The 21,978-nt window shown below is 41.4% G+C and overlaps 1 protein-coding gene across 3 annotated transcripts in view; it reads right to left on the bottom strand.

The window, feature by feature from the left end:
* Positions 1-21,978, bottom strand: part of TTC23 (tetratricopeptide repeat domain 23) — a 164,411-nt gene that overhangs the window by 78,975 nt on the left and 63,458 nt on the right. For all 3 annotated transcript variants that reach the window (XM_018066112.1, XM_018066113.1, XM_018066111.1), the window contains exons 3-5: positions 15,752-15,875; positions 10,500-10,650; positions 10,185-10,310 (exon numbers count right to left, since the gene is read on the bottom strand). In XM_018066112.1, coding sequence (XP_017921601.1) covers positions 10,185-10,310; positions 10,500-10,650; positions 15,752-15,875 — 401 coding nt within the window. The remainder of the gene's footprint in view (positions 1-10,184; positions 10,311-10,499; positions 10,651-15,751; positions 15,876-21,978) is intronic.

The raw sequence follows: 21,978 nt of genomic DNA, 5'->3' as shown, positions 1-21,978 counted from the left end.
AATCAGGCTCCCTAACTTCAGACTACACTACAAATCTACAGGCATTTGCAGTATGGTATTGGCACAAAAACAGAAACACAGATCAATGGAACAGGAGTGAAAGCTCAGATATAGACCCATGCACCAACGGTAACCTAATCTATGATACAAGAGGCAAGCATATACAATGGAGAAAAGGCAGTTTCTTCAATAAGCTGTGCTGGGATAACTGGACAGCTACATGTAAAAGAATGAAATGAGAACATTCCCTAATATCACACAAAAGTAAACTCAAAATGGATTAAAGACCTAAACGTAAGGCTGGACAATTAAACTCTTAGAGAGAAACGTAGAATACTTTTTGACATAAATCACAGCAAGATCTCTTTTGATACACCTTCTAGAGTAATGAAACTAAAAGCAAAAATACACGAATGGGGCCCAATTAAACTTAAGTTTTTTTAATTAAAGGAAACCATAAACAAAACAAAAAGACAACCCTCAGAATGGGAGAAAATATTTGCAAATGAAGCAACTGGCAATGAATTAATCTCCAAAATATAAAAACAACTCATGCAGCTCAATAACAAAAAGACACAAAACAACACAATTAAAAAATGGGCAGAAGAACTAATAGACATTTTTCCATAGAAGACATATGGATGGCTAACAAACACATGAAATGCTCAACATCACTAATTATTAAAGAAATGCAAATCAAAACTATAGTAAGTTATTACCTTATACCAGACAGAAAGGCTATCATCAAAAAATCTACAAACAATAAAATGCTGGAGAGGGTGTGGAGAAAAGGGATGGGAATGTAAGTTAATAGGACCACTATGGAGAACACTATGAAGGTTCCTCAAAAAACTAAACATAGAACTACCATATGACCTAGCAATCTCATTCCTGGGCACACACCCGGATAAAAACAATTCAAACAGATACATGCACCCCAATGTTTGTCGCACCATTATTTATAATATCTAGGACATGGAAGCAACCTAAACGTCCATTAACAGAGGAATGGATAAAAAAGATGTGGTACACATGGACAATGAGAATCACTCAGCCATAAATCAGAATGAAGTTGTGTCATTTACAGAGACATGGATGCGCCCAGAGGCTGTCATATGGAGTGAAGTGTTAGAAAGAGAAAAAGGAATATTGTACATTAATGCACATATGTGCAATCCAGAGAAATGGTACATATGAACCTATCTGTAAAGCAGAAATAGAGAGAGATGGGGAACAATCATATTGATACCGAGTGAGGGGAAAAGGAGGGTGGGATGAATTGGGAGGTCGGGATTGATATATATATATACACTGCTGCTGCTGCTAAGTCGCTTCAGTCGTGTCCGACTCTGTGCGACCCCAGAGATGGCAGCCCACCAGGCTCCCCCGTCCCTGGGATTCTCCAGGCACTACTATGTATAAAACAGATAACGAATGAGAAACTACTGTATAGCACAGAGAACTCTACTCGGTGCTCCGAGGGGATCTAATGGGAAGGAAAGCCAAAATGAGGGGATGTCGTATACACCTGGCTGCACAGCAGAAACTAACACAGCAGTGTAAAGCAATAGACTCCAATTTAGAAAAGTGGTCTGTGCCATGTGGTTGTCTGCTTTCCCAAATTAAAAACTAATCTAAAATCTTCTTCAATCATGAGAATATGGGATGACGAAGAATAACAGGAAAAACCAAGTTATTTCCTTCTTTGTCAAGCATAAAGCATTCTGGATATAGAGCACTGCATGGGAGGATCTGACGGGACAAACATGTCCTCTGGAGAGCTGTGAGGTGTTTCCTGGGAGTGGGAAACGGAGGAGCAGTTCGGAGCACAGGAGCGTTTGTCAGAGCCTTTATGCCCAAAGGATTAAGTGCAGAGAAAGTGATTCTTTAAAGAACCACACCTACAGAGGTGCGACTAAGACACCGAGGACCTCCAGGCGATGGCACAAACTAAATAACAGAAGCTGAGTAGAAGAAGCAAAGCTAGATTTGGAGGTTATTGACTGGACTAATTTAGTAAGGATGATAGTAAAAGCAAAGGCTATTACTGAAGCATCAAACATTCACAACAAAAGCCCCGGGAATGCTTTACAGGGAAGCATGTAGAACTAAGTAGAACTCCATCATTCTAATGAGGTGAATGGAGAGAGACACAGGCCACACTGTCCTACTAGCCACTGTTTTCTCCATTACCTTCTACCCCATCTCAGGAAGTACTGGCTAAGGGAGAACACGCCCCCACGTTCTTGCCTCTTTGGATCACTTGTGTTAGAATCACTTTCCAAATCTTGTGGCTATAATAAATCTAGAGAAAGAAAGACAAAGAAAACAAACCCGAGCTTAAAATATATACATATGTATAGGTATAAACACATATCTACATACTGAGATATATATATATATATGTATATATATAATTTTTAGCTTAGGCATTTCATAAGAGCAAAGACAAACAAAACAAAACAGCCTTCTAAAGTCATAGAAAAAAAGTACAGGAAAGAATATTGCAAGCCAGGGGCAGTCTTGAAGTAGGGTATCTTACTCTGTGATGTAGGTACTACATGCTTTAAAATAAAACCATTTCCAAGATGAAATGGCAGAAAGGCAAAAGCTCAGTTAGATAACAACAATAAAACAGACACTTTCTTTAGGTTTTTGATGTACTCAGATGCTTTAATGTAGGGGCCATTTTACCACCACAGAATCCCTCTGGGAGGCTGATTGGTCCTATCTCAACAGAAAAGGCGAGGGCGGGACTTGTTCGGGGTCCTCCAGCTGGGAGGGCTGGAAGGACGATGACGTGAACCCAGGGCCACCTGCCTCTAAGGCCATGCTGTCGAATAGACCATGTCACATTCCTTAGAGATACCAGGGAGGTATCCTGCAGATGCTCTGAGGAGTATCTGCTTATCAGGCACGCTGGAGAGCTAGCTCGGCACAGCAAGCAAGGCCCAGCCAAGTGCTCTCTGGGCAAGCTGCGGAGGACTCCGAACGCGACCAATCACGCAGTCACACAGAAATCTAGGGACAGGCCCCGTGTTCCAGAGGGGCAGTCTCAATAGGCCATCACTATCATGCTATGTAGAAAGATTATTTTAAAAGGTGTGTGTGTGTGTGTGCGTGTGCGTGTGTGTGTGTACACGTGCATGAAAATCGTGTATCCCTGCTTGTTTAAAGACATTATCTGTGTCTGGGGAATCTATCAGTAATTAGGATAGAAAATAATACCTAACACTGGAAAAACTTTGCTTGCTTTTCCTAGTGACTATTTTGGCCCCATCTGAAAAAACAGCTGTGCACACAGGAACACAAGATTTGGATTCCCTCTCCGAAGTTGAGAAATAATCACTGAATGAAGCAGTGCGGGGACAGAGAAGGGCAGGTGGAAGGAATGACGCTTCAGGCCACAGTCAGGGATGGGAGGCAAGGGGCGTGCGTCACCCGCAGCCCTTATCTGTCAGCTCAAGGAGAAAGGAATTGGCCTTGCCTGACGGGCACCATAAAAGGCGAGGCAGGAGGAGGACGAGGATGCACGGAAAGATGCCCTTTTAGGAGAAACACAAATCCCGCGAGAGCTGCCTAAGAAATTATCCTGGTCTTCCACTTCCAAGACAGGGCAAAAGAAAAAGCCCTTGTGGTTGTGAGCATAACTGTAGAAACATCCAAAACCAAAGCCTTGTTACTTTCTAAAGCAGATCGGTTTGGACAAAAGAGTCACACTTCAGTGGAGAAATAAAGTTCACGAAAACCATGCAGTTTAAAGGTGTATGTTCCAACGAATATGTCACAGTGAAGAGTAAGGACAAAAAAAAGCAGTGACGTTTAAAACAACCCCCCTTAAATACAGTAACTTCGGAGGACATCTTGGAACATTAACTTAAATTCGCCTCAGGTATTCAGCGCATATGTGTACAAGGCCTGCCATCTGCTGACAAGGTTTGGTACTGCTAGTTCAGAAAGTATTGAGGCAGCGGATTTTGTCAGAGGATAATTTATTTACTCAATTTTTGTAGCAAGTGCTTAACATTAATTACTAATAACATTAGTCAAGTCTCAACAAATATCAGATCTTGGCCCTCATATCTGTATATTTCCTGTTTTACAATATAAGACAGAACACCTACTTCTGGGCAGGAAGAAATTCTGGACTGGTAGCGCTCCCAGTTACTATTCTCTTTCTCCTGTTAGGGAAATGGAATCATACAGTATGAATTATTTTCAGTCTCGCTTATTTCATAAATATCATGTCTGTGGGAGTCACGCATCATATTAAACATAGGAGTGGTCTGATCATTTTCTATGAACAGATCACAATCTTATCTACTCTACTGCTGATGAACATCTGAATTGTTCCTAATTCTCCGCTATTACAAATAGTGCAACTCTGGACGTTCTTGGCTATGTCTTTTGGTGGACATATGTCTGCATTTCTGTTGGGTCTATGTTTGGAAGTGATACTGCTGGGTCATAGAGTATTAAGTATGGACAGAGTAATATGGAAACATATATTACCATATGTAAAATAGATAGCCAATGGGAATTTGCTTTGTGACTCAAGGAACTCAAACTGTGCTTGGTAACAGCCTAGAGGGGTGGGAAGGGGGGTATGGGGTGGGAGGTTCAAGAGGGAGGGGACATATGTATACCTATGGCTGATTCCTGTTGATGTATGGCAGAAACCAACAGAATACTGTAAAGCAATTATCCTTCAATTAAAAATAAATAATTAAAAAAACTTAGTAATAAAGCTAAAATTTTCTAAAGTAGCTACACCAAATATATTCTAAACAACCACATATGAGAAAGCACATGAGAGCACTATATATTTGCCAACTCGATGTTATGGGTCTTTTAAAAATTTCAGCAATGTTAGTGGAAATGCAGTAGTATCCTGTGAATTTAATTTTTATTTCCCTGGTGACTAATGAGAGGAATGTCATCTAATACATTTAATAGCTATGTGGGTATCCTTTTTTGTGAAAAGTCTATTGCTGGGAGTTCCCTGGCAGTCCAGTGGTTAGGACTAGGCACTTTCACTGCCGTAGTTCACTATCTGGATGGGGAACTAAGATCCCACAAGCTGCATGGTGCAGCAAAAAAAAAAAAACAAAAACTCTCGCCCACATTTCTATTCAGTTATTTGTCTTTGTTTTATTGACATATAGGAGTTCTGTACAGATTCTAGTTATGAGCCCTTTTTCAGTTATATGCATTACCAATAACATCTTCTTCTTTGTTCTTGTCTGTGGTATGAAATACACACTGATTCAAGTACAGACCAACAGAGCATCAAGCAGAAGGGAAGAGGGACTTCCCTGGTGGCTCAGATGGTAAAGAATCCACCTGCAATGCAGGAGACCTGGGTTCGACCCTTAGGTTGGGAAGAACCCCTGGAGCAGGGCATGGCAACTGACTCCAGTATTCTGGCCTGGAGAATCCCCATGGACAGTGGTGCCTTGTGTGCAACAGTCCATGGGATTGCAAAGAGTTGGATATGACTGAGCAACTAAGCACACATAGAAGGGAAGAGAGAATTAGCATACTTAAGTTCCTTACTTAAGAACTTACTTAAGAATGTTCAAACTACCACACAATTGCATTCATCTCATATGCTAGCACACTAATGCTCAAAATTCCCCAAGCTAGGCTTCAACAGTATGTGAACCAAGAACTTCCAGATGTTCAAGCTGGATTTAGAAAAGGCAGAGGAACCAGAGATCAAATTGCCAACATCCATTGGATCATAGAAAAAGCAAGAGAATTCCAGAAAAACATTTACTTCTCCTTCATTGACTTCGCTAAAGCCTTTGACTGTGTGGATTACAACAAACTGTGGAAAATTCTTAAAGAGATGGGACTACCAGACCACCTGACCTGCCTCCTGAGAAACCTGTATGCAGATCAAGAAGCAACAGTTAGAACTGGACATGAAACAACAAACTGGATCCAAATTGGGGAAGAGGTATGTCAAGGCTGTGTATTGTCACCTGCTTATTTAACTTATATGCAGAATACATCATGGGAAATGCCTCGCTGGATGAAGCACAAGATGGAATCAAGATTGCCAGGAGAAATATCAATAACCTCAGAAACACAGATGACACCACCCTTATGGCAGAAAGCAAAGAGAAACTAAAGAGCCTCTCGATGAAACTGAAAGAGAAGAGTAAAAAAGCTGGCTTAAAACTCAACATTCAAAAAATGAAGATCATGGCATCTGGTCCCATCACCCACATAAATGGGTCCATACCATTCATGGCAAATAAATGGGGAAACAATGGGAACAGTGACAGACTTTATTTTCTTGGGCTCCAAAATCACTGCAGATGGTGACTGCAGCCATGAAATTAAAAGAAGCTTGTTCCTTGGAAGAAAAACTATGCCCAACCTAGAAAGCATATTAAAAAGCAGAAATATTACTTTACTGACAAAGGTTTGTATAGTCAAAGCTATGATTTTTCCAGTAGTCAGGTATGGATGTAAGAGTTGGACTATAAAGAAAGCTGAGGTCCAAACAATTGATGCTTTTTAACTGTGGTGTTGGAGAATACTCTTGAGATTGCCTTGGACTGCAAGGAGATCCAACCAGTCAATCCTAAAGGAAACCAGTCCTGAATATTCATTGGAAGGACTGATGCTAAAGCTGAAGCTTCAATACTTTGGCCAGCTGATGTGATCAGAGCCAACTCATTGGAAAAGACCCTGATGCTGGGAAAGATTGAAGGCAGGAGGAGAAAGGGACGACAGAGAATAAGATGGTTGGATGGCATCACCAACTCAATGGACATGAGTTTGAGCAAGCTCTGGGAGTTGGTGATGGACAAGGAAGCCTGGCGTGATGCAGTCCGTGGGGTCACAAAGAGTTGGACACGACTGAGCGACTGAACTCAACTGAAGTTCCTTATATTATCTAGAAAGTATTTAATTGACTAATTATATTAGAGTGTAATACACCAGGGATACAAGCAAAAAATTCTATGGTAATCACTAGAAGAAAAAATTAACATAATGTATAACTCATCAGTTAATAGGGAAGTGGAATGACAAAAATATTCGACTAAAGACAGCAAGAAAGGAGAAAGAAAGGAACATAAAACTGGTAGGCAAAAGGAAATTAAAAAACTCAAATATATCAATAATTAAACAAAAAATATGAAGACTGAAAATTAAGAGATAGAAAAAGATAATATAGGAAAATTGATACCAAGAAAGCTGGAGTATCAATTTTAATATCAGCCAAAATAGATAGGGAACAAAGAAGAGCAATATATACTGACAAATAAAGTAATAGGTTAAGAAGATAGGCTGTTTAACTCTCTTCCCACCCAACAGAATATATTAGAGTATATAAAACAATGACTGGCAGAACCATGGGGAGCTATAGATGGATCAATAATTATTGTTCAAAATTTAAGCACACTTACCTTAAGAACTAATGTATCAAATTGGCAAAAGATAAAAAAAATATAAATTTGAGTAACAGAATTAATAAAGTTACCATAACATGGAGTTATTAGAACCTTAACCACCGTGAGTAAAGAATACAACTTCCCTTTGTAGCACACTTGGAACATTCACAAAAATTGATTATGGACTAGGTCACAAAGAAGCTTCAGTAAATTTCAAAGAGTTCACCCTATACAAATACGTTTCTGCCCACAATGCAGTAAAATTACAAATCAATAACATCAGGATATTTTTGGAAAAATACCCATATATCTGCAAACTAGAACACACATCATTTGAATAATCCTTGGATTAAAGACTAATTATAGAGTAAGTTATGAACTTACTAAGACTTGATGTGAGAGACAGTGCTCCATGTTAAAACATGTGGGATGGGTTAAAGTAAGACTCACAGAGACATTTTGGAGAATACCTTTGATATTTTGGTGGGAAAGACTTTCTAAATAAACCTCCAAAGCATAAATCATAAGGTTAAAAATTAATGGATTTGACTCTAGAAAACTCAGGTTTCACATCATAAAGAACATCATAGACAAAACTGATAAATGAGCAATAGATAAAAGAAAATGTTTGTAGTATTACTAATCTATAATATATAAGAAAATCTCAGTTATCAATAAAAAAGTACATGAAGCCCCAAAAGAAAAACCAGAAAGAATGCTAACAGGCTGTTCATAGGAGAGGAACCCAAATGGCTAAACTGTACATGAAGAGGTATTCAAACTCACTAATAAGAAATATGTAAGTAGAATTAACAAGTGCTGGTAAAGAATCTACCTAACAATGTGGGAGACCTGGGTTCAATTTCTGGGTTGTAAAGATCCCCTAAAGAAGGGAAAGGCTATCCACTACAGTATTCCGGCCTGGAGAGTTTCATGGGCTGTATAGCCCATGGGGTTGCAAAGAGTTGGACTTGACTGAGTGACTTTCACTTTTCACTTTTATATGCATCACGGTGACAAAGGTTAGAAAGACCAGCTATGCCAAGGATTGTCGGGGATGTGAGAAAACCGGAATCCGTGTGCCCCCCAAGTGGGAGTGCAGATGGGTGTAGCAATTGGCTAGTGTGGTGACCTTGAAGTATGAGTGTACCCTGTGACCAAGTAATCCTATCCCTGGAGCACAAGCCTCAGAAAAAGTCTCCCTGAGACTCCTAAGTGGAGCTGCACAAGGACATTCATGGCAGCACCACCGTGGGAGCTGGGGAAGAGCTGAATACCACTGCTAGCAGGACGGACACGCACAGGAGGGCAGATGCACTCCACGGAGCACAGCAGAGTGGGCCGCGGCACCGCACAGGCAACAGCTGGATGAAAGCCACGCGGACAAAAGCGAGAAAGGGAGGGAGACACACGTGGCAAATTCATACAAACCTAAAATGTACAAATGCAGAAAGCAATACTATTTATTATTCAGAGATACAAATGTAAAGACATGGGTCATTGTTTAAAAAGGTGTTTATGAGGGACTTCCCTGGTGGTACAGTAGTTAATATGCCACCTTCCAAAGCAGGGGGTGAGGGTTCGATCCCTGTTAGGGGACCTAAAACCCCACATGCCTTGAGATAAAAAAAACTAAAACATAAAACAGAAAGCAATATTGTAACAAATTCAATAAAAACTAAAAAAATGGGCCACATCAAAAAAATGTTAAAAAAAAAAAAGGTATCTAAGATATGTACGAGACAGAATGAGAATAAGGATCAGAGATGGAAGGAAAAAACTCAGCTTAAAAAAGGATACCAAAAGTTTGCATGGACTGATGAATTCTCTGTATTCATATCCAAAAACATTCCCAAATAAATTAACAAGAGTAGACTTATGATCACAAAAATGTCTTTAAAAGCATGAATCAAAGTTAGTCCTTCCCAGCTTCCATTCATATGGAGGCAGTAGGTGTGCTCCTTGGGGGCCCTTTCCTTCTTAAAAATGAGTCCACTGGGTCCCTGAGGTCTCTTGGGAATCAAGCAGTCTGATTACTAAGTTAGTGAATTCTTCCAGCTTGGGTTAAGGCTTGCCACGTAGGTCTGCTGGGGATTCTGTGCTTCCTCTAGAACAGACCTTTCTCTGCCCTCTTCTTTCCACAAACACACCCATTCAGTGTGCAAATCCTGTCACGCCACTGCTCTGAGGATTGGCTTGGGGTTGGCCTTTGGAGAGGGATAGATGAGCTGCCCACCCAAGGCTCCTTCCCCAGGCTCCAAGCATTTTCTCTCTTCCACCGGGGTTTACTTGGTGAGTGTAGGGTGGGGTTAGGGAGAATGGGGAACAATTTTCTCATTCTCATGGATTCAGATGTCTCTAAGATCTTTCCTCTTTGAGGCCTTAATCATAAAATCAACGTACTGAAACAGTTTAGATTAGAATGGTTGGGGAGGAAAGGAAAATGGGGCTGGGGGAAGGGAAGGAACAGGAGTGTGAAAGAGGGGCAGGGAGAGCAGGCAAGAAAGAGAAAACCAAGAGGATGACACCAGGACTCTAGGAGCCAGGGTGGGTGTGGGGACACCACACACCTAGTGACGAGCACCACTTTGATTTGTGTAAGCCTTGGCTGTGGCTGCTCTGACACAACTGTGGTCCCCCCTTTTACTGCTGGAAAATGGCTGTGGAGAAGCCACAGCAATGTCATAGAGATGCTCCTCCTGTTTCAAGACAGAATCTTCTGGCAAAGAACCTCCAGCAATCACATATACGGAAGGTCCTAAACTGGAAACTTACTGTGCAAATGACAATTTGATCCGCGCTTGAATTTCCATCCATTCTTCTTTTATAATCTTTCCACATTGGAGCATCTCCTTTGAAAGTATCTCCGCCTTTGTCAAATTCTTTGACGCTTCCTTGAACCTGAATTGTGTTCAGAAAACTTTATATCTGGTGCTGCATTCTGGGGCCCCAGCTCCTGGACATCCTTGGCTCTCATATTGCCCATCACCCTTCCTGAGCCACCTGTCAACTTTTGATTTGGCCTTTAACATTAAATGCAAGCATTATGAATGGTATTTCTACCTGTAAAGATTAGAGGCAAAAGGATACTTTTGAAGGGACAGTAAGGCTTGCCCCAAGGTATGGAACAGCTCAACTGAACACTTGAAAACATCTGTATTGTCATTGTATGGAGGCACAATGGAACTGGTGAGGATTTCTTTGGCTTTTTCTGCATGTTGTTTTGCTTGTAGTGACATTCCTGTGGACAAAAAAAAAAAGGGAGAAGAAGAAGAAAGGAAGTCTCAGTTTCTCTTTCACTTCAGTTGGACAGGAATATAGTTGATTCTGGCCAGGGAGTCTAATGTGGTGACTTCACATATCTGCAAGTGGCACATGGAGATGCCAGGGCAGTGTGAAATACCATCATCACCGGAAGAAACAATCACTGGAAGTACTCAAGATAAAAATTTTTCCTCCAAATGTTCTCTCTGGAAATCAACAGAATAAGCAGAAACTGAACAGCTCTGAAACTTCACCAATATCAGATATAAAATGTTATAAATAATTATAAAAAATAAAAGGAATTTATAAAGACTGCAGCATTCTGGGAAAGAAATAAAAATTTCATAAATTTTACTCCTGGCTTTGTGATACCAGTCTTAATGGAATACTAAAAATTCTGAATCTTCTGCTCACCCATCCATAATCATAACTTTAAAGTTGCTGTAACATAATATAAATATGATGATATCTACCAAGACTGACAAATAATTCCAATGAGATAAGGGGCTAATGTGCTACAATCTCTAATTTCTATGTGGTAAACACATGGAGTTTAAAAACCAGTTACTACCAAGAACTAATTCCCAGTGGTTCTAGTGTTCTTCCACTGGAATATTCATTTGTGGAAAAGGTGGTATTAGGGGTATCAGGACTTTTTGCTTTCCCATACTCTCACTTTCTTCCCTACAACAACACAACCCTCCACTTATATCCCAACACTCCTGGTCTTACATTATTCATTACATGGAACTGTGTCTTCAATGTCTAGAAAAATAACTAAAGCTGTCAAAATGTGAAACTCATTCTGTCCCTCTGTCTATAAAACAGAATAGATTTTCTGATGGAGAAAATCCAGGGCATGCATTTGCTGATTCAATCAGGGAACTCAAACAGGGGCTCGGTGACAGGCTGAAGGGTGTGATGGGGAGGAAGATGGGAGGGAGGGGACATGGGTGTACCTATGGCTGATTCTTGTTGATGTATCACAGAAAAATACAAAATTCTGCAAAGCAATTATCCTTCAATTAAAAAATTTTAAGAAACAACAAGAATAAATAAATAAATAAAGGCAAAAAGAAAAAAATCCAGGGTATGCTATTTTTGTAGGAGCACTTACAGAATTTTGTCTTTTTTTTAAAGCACATAATCAACCTACCAGAAATTTATTAGTGCCAATAACATATGCAATATTATACAAGACATGATCAGTTCAGTTCAGTCGCTCAGTTGTGTCTGACTCTTTGTGACCCATGGACTGCAGCATGCCAGGCTTCCCTGTCCATCACCAACTCCTGGAGCTTACTCAAACTCATGTCCATCGAGTTGGTGATGCCATCCAACCATCTCATTCTCTGTCATCACTTTTCCTCCTGCTTTCAATCTTTCCCAGCATCAGGGTCTTTTCCAATGAGTCAGTTCTTTGCATGAGGTGGCCAAAGTATTGGAGTTTCAGCTTCAGCATCAGTCCTTCCAATGAACACCCAGGACTGGTCTTCTTTAGGATGGACTGGTTGGATTTCCTTGCAGTCCAAGGGACTCTCAAGAGTCTTCTCCAACACCACAGTTCAAAAGCATCCATTCTTCAGCATTCAGCTTTCTTTATGATCTAACTCTCACATCCATACGTGACTATTGGAAAAACCATAGCTTTGACTAGAGACACCTTTGTCAGCAAAGTAGTGTCTCTGCTTTCTAATATGCTGTCTAGGTTGGTCATAGCTTTTCTTCCAAAGAGTAAGTGTCTTTTAATTTTGTGGCTGCAGTGACCATCTGCAGTGATTTTGGAGCCCCAAAATATAAAGTCTGTCACTGTTTCCATTGTTTCCCCATCTGTTTGCCATGAAGTGATGGGACCGGATGCCATGATCTTTGTTTTCTGAATGTTGAGTTTTAAACCAACTTTTTCACTCTCCTCTTTTCACTTTCCTCAAGAGGCTCTTTAGTTTTTCTTCACTTTCTGCCATGAGGGTGGTGTCATCTGTGTTTCTAAGGTTATTGATATTTCTCCTGGCAATCTTGATTCCAGCTTGTGCTTCATCCAGCCCAGCGTTCCTCATGATGTACTTTGCATATAAGTTAAATAAGCAGGTGACAAGACACAGCCTTAATGTACTCCTTTCCCGATTTGGAACCAGTCTGTTGTTCCATTTCCAGTTCTAACTGTTGCTTCCTGACCTGCACAGATTTCTCAGGAGGCAGGTAAGGTGGTCTGGTATTCCCATCTCTTTCAGAATTTTCCACAGTTTGTTGTGATCCACACAGTCAAAGGCTTTGGCATAGTCAATAAAGCAGAAGTAGATGTTTTTCTGGAACTCTCTTGCTTTTTCCATGATCCAACAGATGCTGGCAATTTGATCTCCAGTTCCTCTGCCTTTTCTAATTCCAGCTTGAACATCTGGAAGTTCATGGTTCACAGACTCTTGAAGCCTCACTTGGAGAATTTTTAGTATTACTTTGCTAGTGTGTGGGATGAGTGCAATTGTGCAGTAGTTTGAACATTCCTTGGCATTGCCTTTCTTTGGGATTGGAATGAAAACTGACCTTTTCCAGTCCTGCACCCACTGCTGAGTTTTCCAAATTTCCTGGCATTTTGGGTGCAGCACTTAACAGCGTCATCTTTTAGGATTTGAAATAGCTCAACTGGAATTCCATCACCTCCACTAGCTCTGTTCGTAGTGATGCTTCCTGAGGCCCACTTGACTTTGCATTCCAGAATGTCTGGCTCCAGGTGAGTGATCCCACCATTGTGGTTATCTGGGTCATGAAGATCTTTTTGGATAGTTCTGTGTTTCTTGCCACCTCTTCTTCACATTTTCTGCTTCTGTTAGGTTCAAACCATTTCTGTCCTATATTGTGCTCATCTTTGCATGAAATATTCCCTTGGTATCTCTAGTTTTCTTGAAGAGATCTCTAGTCTTTCCTATTCTATTGTTTTCTTCTATTTCTTTGCATTGATCACTGAGGAATGCTTTCTTATCTCTCCTTGTTATTCTTTGGAACTCTGCATTCAAATGGGGTTACAATTCCTTTTCTCTTTTGCTTTTAGCTTCTCTTCTTTTCTCAGCTATTTGTAAGGCCTCCTCAGACAATCATTTGTCTATTTCTTCAAGGAACTTGAACTCAACCCACTGGAGGCAGCATGGGTTGCGGTTCAAGAATGCTAGCTCTGAAATCACACTGCTCAGAAAGGATTTCCTGTTCCATCACTTACCCAGAAATTTTGGCCTTATCTTTCTGGACTGTAGACAGAGATAATAACATTACCTGCCTCATCGCACAGTAGTGAAGTGTGTGTGTGTGTGTGTGTGTGCGTGCGCGTCTGTCTGTTTATCTGTCTATGTGTTAACTCACTTCAATCGTGTCTGACTCTTTGCGACCCCATGAACTATAGCCCATCAGGCTCCTCTGTCCATGGGATTCTAAACAAGAATACTGGAGTGGATTGCCATGCCCTCCTCCAGGGGATCTTCTGGATCCAGAGATTGAACCTACGCCTTTTAAGTCTCCTGCAATGGCATGCAGGTTCTTTATCATTAGCGCCACCTGGTGATGACTAAAGGAAATTATATGTGGAAAATAGCACAGTGCCTGGCCTCAGTAATTAGTAGATACTGCTTTTATTTTAATTTGAGTTAAAAAAAAAGTCCATAATGCAGAAAGGTAGCAGACTGTGGTGGGAAAGCATCATTTAAAATCCCAGATGCCAGGACCTTGGCCCTGGCAACCAAAATCCTAGATCTGAGTCTTGGATCAGCTATTAACCGTCTGACCTGGGGCAGCTTGTTTCACATCAAACTAGTTGTTTCCTCTGGATCTAGAAAATAGGGGGTAGAGGGGTGTGGTTTGAACTAGATGATCTCCAAGGTCCCCTCTGATCTAACAGGTAGGACCAGTCTACAGTCAGGTTCGGCTAAATTTATTGGGTGGCAGTTGCATGCATAGCATTGTGGTGTTTTTCACTTCACTTCATTTATTTACTCACTGGGCCAATCAGTGATGCTGGGAAGGCAGCAGCATCATTATCAATATCATCTCTTTTCAGCTGAAGGGACAGAGACTTGCTCTTGTGCGTCTTGTCCACGGCTGCCAGTCGGTGTTTTTGCCTTCTCTGCATCTCTTCTCCCGTGCCCTGTTTCCTTTTGAGAATGCCCCTACACACTCAGTCCACGTGATTTAGCCAAGGCCAGCCTCTCCCCCAGGATCTGATGGAAGCAAAGTCAGGGCTTGCCAATCAGACCATGTGTGTATGCTCAGTTGCTAGGTCATGTCCAACTTTTGGCAAGCCCATGGACTGTAGCCTGTCAGGCTCCTCTGCCCACAGGATTCTCCAGGCAAGAATACTGGGGTGGGGGCTGCCATTTCCTCGGACTAGTTCTTGTCTTTGGCATACAACCCAAGTCATCCCAATAGGAATCCCCAAACTGTGAGATTTTGGTAAAGATACATTCTTTTTTATCCTGGGAATGCTGAGGAGGGAAACCTGAAGCTGCTGGCAACCTTGCTGACCCCATGTGGGCAAAGTTGGGCCAAGAATGGAGCCAATACAGAGGAAAGTGGAGTCACGTGCTGGAGAAAGAGAGGAACGGAGATCCGATCATGTTGTTTGAAAACGCGGATCTGGCTAAGTCTACAGTAAGACTTACTCTTGATTTTTAAGGTGTATGAATCAATAAGTTACCTTTTGTTTACTGCCAGCTTGATTTAGCCTTTTATTTTGGGGGGAGGGGTTTGGTCTCACAGGCAAGAGATTTTCCATCAATACATATATGAATGGATTCTATTTTAGGCTCCGACTCTAGACCCTAGGCCATTTCTACAATGCCTTCAAAGCTAACAAATCCATTTTCTCCTAAGAACTGTTTTTAAGATCATAAAGAATAAAGTTCTGCAGGGCTAAAATCTTCCTTCTCTTTTTTGCATATTATATTAGAAAATCATATTGGCTGTGAAAGGAAATGGCTTCTCAATGTGTGGAGAGAAGAACATCCAAGAAAACCCGACCCTTCTAAAGTTAAGCCAAGTCTGGGAAAAAAGCAGAAACAAACCAGCTGATCCTCTGCAGCTTGAGGCAGACTCACCTTTCAGCTGGAGATAACCCTTAGCCAGGTTAACGTGTGCCTCGGCCAGCTTCCAGTGGGCATCACCATAGCAGATCCTTGTCAGAGCCATGCAGTGCACAAGCTCGTGGAGAGCCTTTTTGTACTGAAGGAAGGAAAAACAGGCCCACTAGTTAGACAACAAGGTACAAAATCAATGCGTACTTTTATCCATTCAATATACGTTTATAGAGTGATGATTATGGGCCAGGCATGGTTTTAAATATGTATGATACATCAGAGAACAAAAAAAGATCTGATTTGGGTGGCAGAGTATTTATCTGGTTGGGTGAAATAGACAATATACATAAAAAACAGTAAAATTTATAGTACATTTAAGTTTATAGTAAATAGAGGTAAATGTTATGGAATAAAGAAGCTGCACATAAATGACCAGCTCCCACATATTCAGACACAAGTGGGCCAGTGGTGGTAGTTTTCAAATAACACCCTCTAGCTCTCGATTCAAACATCTTCTTTAGTAGCTGGGATATTAGCACAGCCAATGAGGTCAGCAGGACTTTGCAAACAGATTTTGTTAAAGGAGTAAGAAGCACATTTTCATCCAGTGCCAGGACAAAGAGAACAGTGAAAGGTGTGGATTCTAGCTCCAGGTTAGAGCAGCAATATTCTCAAAGCAAGGCTGGTGGTTTTAAAATACAGCTCCGAAATTCTTTGACACTCTTTTCATCCAGACACGGTGGTCTATGTCCCTTTCCTTTGAATCTGAGTTTATGACTGCTTGGTTAAACTAACGTGGAGGCAGTGAGGCAGTACCACTTTTTGGCCTTAAAGGACTGGCAGCTTCTACTCTCTGTCTCCCCTTAGGTACTCACTCCTGGAACTTTCTATGAGCTGAAAGGTGTCTCCCACCCCCAGATTCATTTGTTGGAGTCCTAAGTACTTCAGAATATAACTGCATTTGGAGAGATGAACTTTGAAGAGATGAAGAAGTTAAAATGAGGCCGTCACAATGGGGGCCTCATCTAATATACTGGTGTCCTTATAAGAAGAGAAGGAGACACAAGAAATGGGCACACACAGAGAAATACCTTGTGAGGACACAGAAGGAAGGAATCAGCAAGGCATGGAGAGAGGGTGCTGAATAAAACCAACCCTTTCAACACCTTGACCTTAGACTTCTAGGCTCCAGAACTGTGAGAAAATAAACTTTCTTGGTTGAAGCCACCCAGCCTGTGGTATTTTGTCACGGCAGCCCCAGAAGACTAGTAGCTTAACCATGATTTCGTGAGGAAGCCTAAGTGGCTCCACAGAGAGGCCTCCACAGAAATGAGCTGATGACAGCATCAGTTAGTCAGCTGCAGAACTCTGCCACCCTGGCAGCGGATGCTCCACACCTGCTGAGCCCAGCTGATGCTGTGTGGAGTAGAGCTGACCAGACCCCACTGAGCTCTGCACAAACTGTAGGTTCATGAGCAAAATTATTGACTGTTTTTGTTTTACACCACTAAGTCTTGGTCTAAGATTGCCTACCCAGCTGGCACTAGTGGTAAGGAACCCGCCTGCCAATGTAGGAGACACGACAGATGAGGGTTCAGTGCCTGGGTTGGGAAGATCCCCTGGAGGAGGGCATGGCAACCCACTCCAGTATTCTTGCCTGGACAATCCCATGGACAGAGGAGCCTGGCGGGCTACAGTCCGTAGGGTTGCAAGGAATCCAACATGACTGAAGTGACTTAACACACACACACATATCTTGGGACGTGATATAGCAATAGATAGCTGGAATAGCAAAAGAGGAGGTAGAAGGTACACAGCCTAAGGAGCAAAGCAGAGGAAGAATGGTAAGAATAAGGACAGAGTTGTGTAGAAAACCCAGGAGAAGACCCAGGATACCCAACCCTCCCGGTCAATGCCTAAGCTCAGAGGACTTGCACTTCCACACAGTTTCCATGTGGGTTAGAAACACTTTCACTTTGAAACATTCCCTTGAAAACAGTACATAGCCAGACACTTGACCCCAAGACAGCTGCTTTTCTGACTTAGCAAGAGAATCTGAGGGCACACTGTGCTCACTCCATAGTGATAAAGGAAGATGGAATTGTAGTAGTATAGTAAAAGTAACATTTTTCTTACTATAAAAATAATATATGATCATTATCAAAATGTTGCTGTTGTTTAGTCACTAACCTGTGTCCGATTCTTTCAAGACCCCATGGAATGTAGCCAACCAGGCTCTTCTGTCCAAGGGATTTCCCAGGCAAGAATACTAGAGTGGGTTGCCATTTCCTTCTCCAGGGAATCATCCCGACCCAGAGATCAAACTTGCATCTCCTGCATTAGCAGGCAGATTCTTTACCACTGAGTCAACAGGGAAGGGCCATTATCAAAACACAAGTGAGCAAACAAAAGAAGGAAAAAAGAAATATCACCTGCCACTGTACCTCTTCAAGATAAGTAGGTAGCTAAATCTCTTTCTAGTCTTCATTCTTGTGAATCTATATAGCTTTTTATTTTTAAAAATTGGCTTATCAGCTACATATCTGTTTGCAACTTGTTTTCACAATTTGTGAACATTTCTCCATATCATCTTCTCTGATGATAATTTTTAATTCCAGTATATTACTGTATGGATATATAAGTGAGTTACTTAACCCACAAATATTTGAGCACTTAGGTTGTTTTCAAAATTTTTTCTCTTTGAACATCCTGTGTGGATAGCTTTGCTCATATCTGTAAGTATTTTCTTAGAATGAATTCCTGGGAACATGACAATTGGGTAAAGGATATGCAAAGCCCTGAGGCTTTGTTGGAATTTGCTAGACAGCTTCCATGAGAAGCTGCTCCCATCCCGCATCTCCCTTCCAGCATGGCATGTGAGCATGAAACGCCCCTTACACAGTGCCCAGCACTAGTTGGGGGTTAACTTGCCAACTTGTCAGTTAACTATTTCTCCTTGTTTTAGTTTTCATTTTTTTCCTGCAAAGCTAGTAAGGCTGAACATCTTCATGTGTTTATTGGTTTCATGTGTATGTATTTCTTCTTTTGGGAAACATCTTTTTATTGCCTCTAACAGCCAGGAAATTTAGGGAATGGCTTCCTCAGACACAGAGCAAATGAACACAGTGTATGAAAAAGAAATAAATTATAAAAACCTTGAGAAGTCTAGATAGACAGTTTGCCAAAAAGAGAGGGGGACCTGATCTGATGGTGAATCTATCCCAACCACAAGATTCCAAGGAAGGGCTATATGCAGCTGAGAGTCTGCCTCTCAGATCACAACCTGGGTCCTCACTACCTGCATCAAGGACCAGGGCACAGAAAGAGTGGCCTGTCCTCTCTCTGCCTTTTTATCTGCTAGAATGTGTAGTCCAGATATCCTTTTTTGATTTTTCAAACTTTACCCTACCAGTTCCAGTGGCTTTAGCCAACAGGCCTGGGTAAGAGGTAGAAGAGAAGTATGTGTAGGCAGACAATCTCAGAACTGGGATGAGCCTCGGAAATAATCTAGTTGATCTCCTCAATTTAAAGAAGAAATACAAGACCAGAGAGGCAAAATGATTTACCACCGAGTAGCCGAATCAGAACTCACAGTCAAGCTCCCTGATGCAAAGTCCAGAGCTCTTCCCACAACATCATTCTTAATATTAAAACACGTGACTCTGAGGATCAGTTTGGCCATAAATGGCCTAAAGGGCATTTCATACACAGCTCTAAATACTATTCTAAATCTAGGATGATAGTATTTATCTAAATACTATTCTCTACTAGGATGAAATAGCATTCCCTGAAACCACAGGTGGAACAGGGAAAGTACAAGATGAAACCAAAAAATCTTGTTGTGCCTGATATCAAGGAAAGAATTGTAGGGATGTATCAAGAACTCAGAAGCCAGATTGAAGGGGCTCCCATGGCAAATATACAATAATTTAAGTTTTGATGATGATAATGGATTGTAACACATTGAAAAATAGGATTTCTTGAACCCATATTGATATAAATAAATGAACAATGATGTGTGAAGAAGGGAAAGCTCTTCCTCATAAGAAGAATGGCAATAAACAAATATTGAAAGCATGGCAAAGTCAGAGAATCACCATTTGACAAACATAGCAATAACTGATTCAGGTGAGAATCATCAATGCATGTTAAAAGTAAGGGGTGAAGTTTTCATGAGGAATAGGATACATTCATAGTGTTAATGATTCTCCCCACAGAACACTGATTAATTACAAATGGAAGAATAATAATTCTACAGTGAAGAAACCTTCCAGATAGCACCTTAACCAAGAGATCAAATTTAGCATCATAGTAACGAGACAAACAGACATCATATGCCTCTGAATAAGATGCACCAGAAAGGGTGCACCTTTTTCAGGTCTGTGGGATTTCTGCCCCAAATGCATAATCTGATCCTAATCATCAAGAAAACACATGACAAATTCAAATTGGGGCATATTCTACAAAACAGTTGGAGCATACATTTGTGGTACCTGCCAAATTCTTTTGTTAAAGCCCTAACCCCCAAAGGGGCATGTGGAGATGAGGCCTCTAAAGATGTAACTAAGGTGAAATGAGGTCATAAAGCTGGGGCCCTAATCCAATAGGATTAGCGTTGAGAAGTCACACTTTTCTCTCCTCCTTCCCCTACCCTCTATGCACAAAGGGGAGGCCATGTGAGGACACAGCTTGAAGGTGGTGGTCTACAGCCCATGGGGTGAGTTCTCACCAAACAGCAGCTCTGCTCGCTCCTTGATCTTGGACTTTCAGTTTCCAGGATTGTGAGGAGTAAATTTCTGTTGTTTAGGCTACCCAATATGTAGTATTCTATTATAGCAGCCCAAGCAGACTAATTCAGTACTTTCCACAAATATAAAAATTGTGGAAGACATAGACAGGCTAAGGAACTGATCTGACAGATTTGGTGGTGTTTTGTGCTCGTGCTAAGCCATGTCTGATTCTTTGCAGCCTGCCAGGCTACTCTATGGAATTCTCCAGGCAGGAATACTGGAGTGGGTTCCCATTTCCTGCTCCAGGGGATCTTCCTGACCCAGGGATTAAACCCACCTTTCTTGCATTGGCACGTGGATTATTTACCACTGAGCCACCTAGGAAGCGCTTTTCTAATAGATTAAAGAATACTAAAGAGACCTTGTGGCTCAGCTGGTAAAGAATCCGCCTGTAATGCGGGAGACCTGGGTTTGATCCCTGGGTTGGGAAGACCCCCTAGAGAATTCAGGAATGGGTACCCACTCCAGTACTCTGGCCTGGAGAATTCCATGGACTGTATAGCCCATGGGGTTGCAGAGTCAGACATGACTAAGTGACTTTCACTCACTCAAACTCACTCACTCAAAGAGACATAATAATTCAAGTCAGCATGATTTCATGGACTAAAACATGACTCTGTCTGATATGTTTCCTGTAAAAGATACTACTAAGATAATTGGAGGAATATGAATAAGGTTTATAGATTAGATATTAATATGTACCAATATTAATTTTCTAAGGATTAAAGATTTACTAAGCATGGCCCCACCCATCAGAACAAGACCCAGTTTCCCCCTCAGTCGGTCTCTCCAATCAGAAAGCATCCATAAGCCTCTTATCCTCATCCATCAGAGGGCAGACAAAATGAAAACAACAATCACAGAGAACTAACTGAGCTGATCATATGGACCACAGCCTCGTCTAACTCAGTGAAACTTTGGAGCTGTGTAGGGCCACCCAAGATGGACAGGTCATGGTGGAGAGTTCTGACAAAACATGGTCCACTAGAGAAGGGAATGGCAAACCCCTTCAATACTTTTGCCTTGAGAACCCCATGAACAGTATGAAAAGGCAAAAAGATAGGACACTGAAGATGAACTCCCCAGGTCAGTAGGTGCCCAATATGCTACTGGGGATCAGCGGAGAAATAATTCCAGAAAGAATGAAGAGACGGAGCCAGAGCAAAAACAACACCCAGTTGTGGATATGACTGGTGATTGAAGGAAAGTCTGATGCTATAAAGAACAGTACTGTATAGGAACCTGGAATGTTAGGTCCAATGTTAGGTCCATTTAGGGTAAATTAAAAGTGGTCAAACAGGAAATGGCAAGAGTGAACATGGATATTTTAGGAATCAGTGAACTAAAATGGACTGGAATGGGTGAATTTAACTCAGATGACGATTATATATACGACCGTGGGCAAGAATCCCTTAAAAGAAATGGAGTAGCCCTCACAGTGAACAAAAGAGTGAGAAA

This window comes from Capra hircus, chromosome 21 (genome assembly GCF_001704415.2).
Source record: "Capra hircus breed San Clemente chromosome 21, ASM170441v1, whole genome shotgun sequence".
NCBI classification, from domain to species: Eukaryota; Metazoa; Chordata; class Mammalia; order Artiodactyla; family Bovidae; genus Capra; species Capra hircus.
The sequence above is the reverse complement of the archived record's forward strand: the minus strand, read 5'-3'. Positions and strand labels throughout refer to the sequence as shown.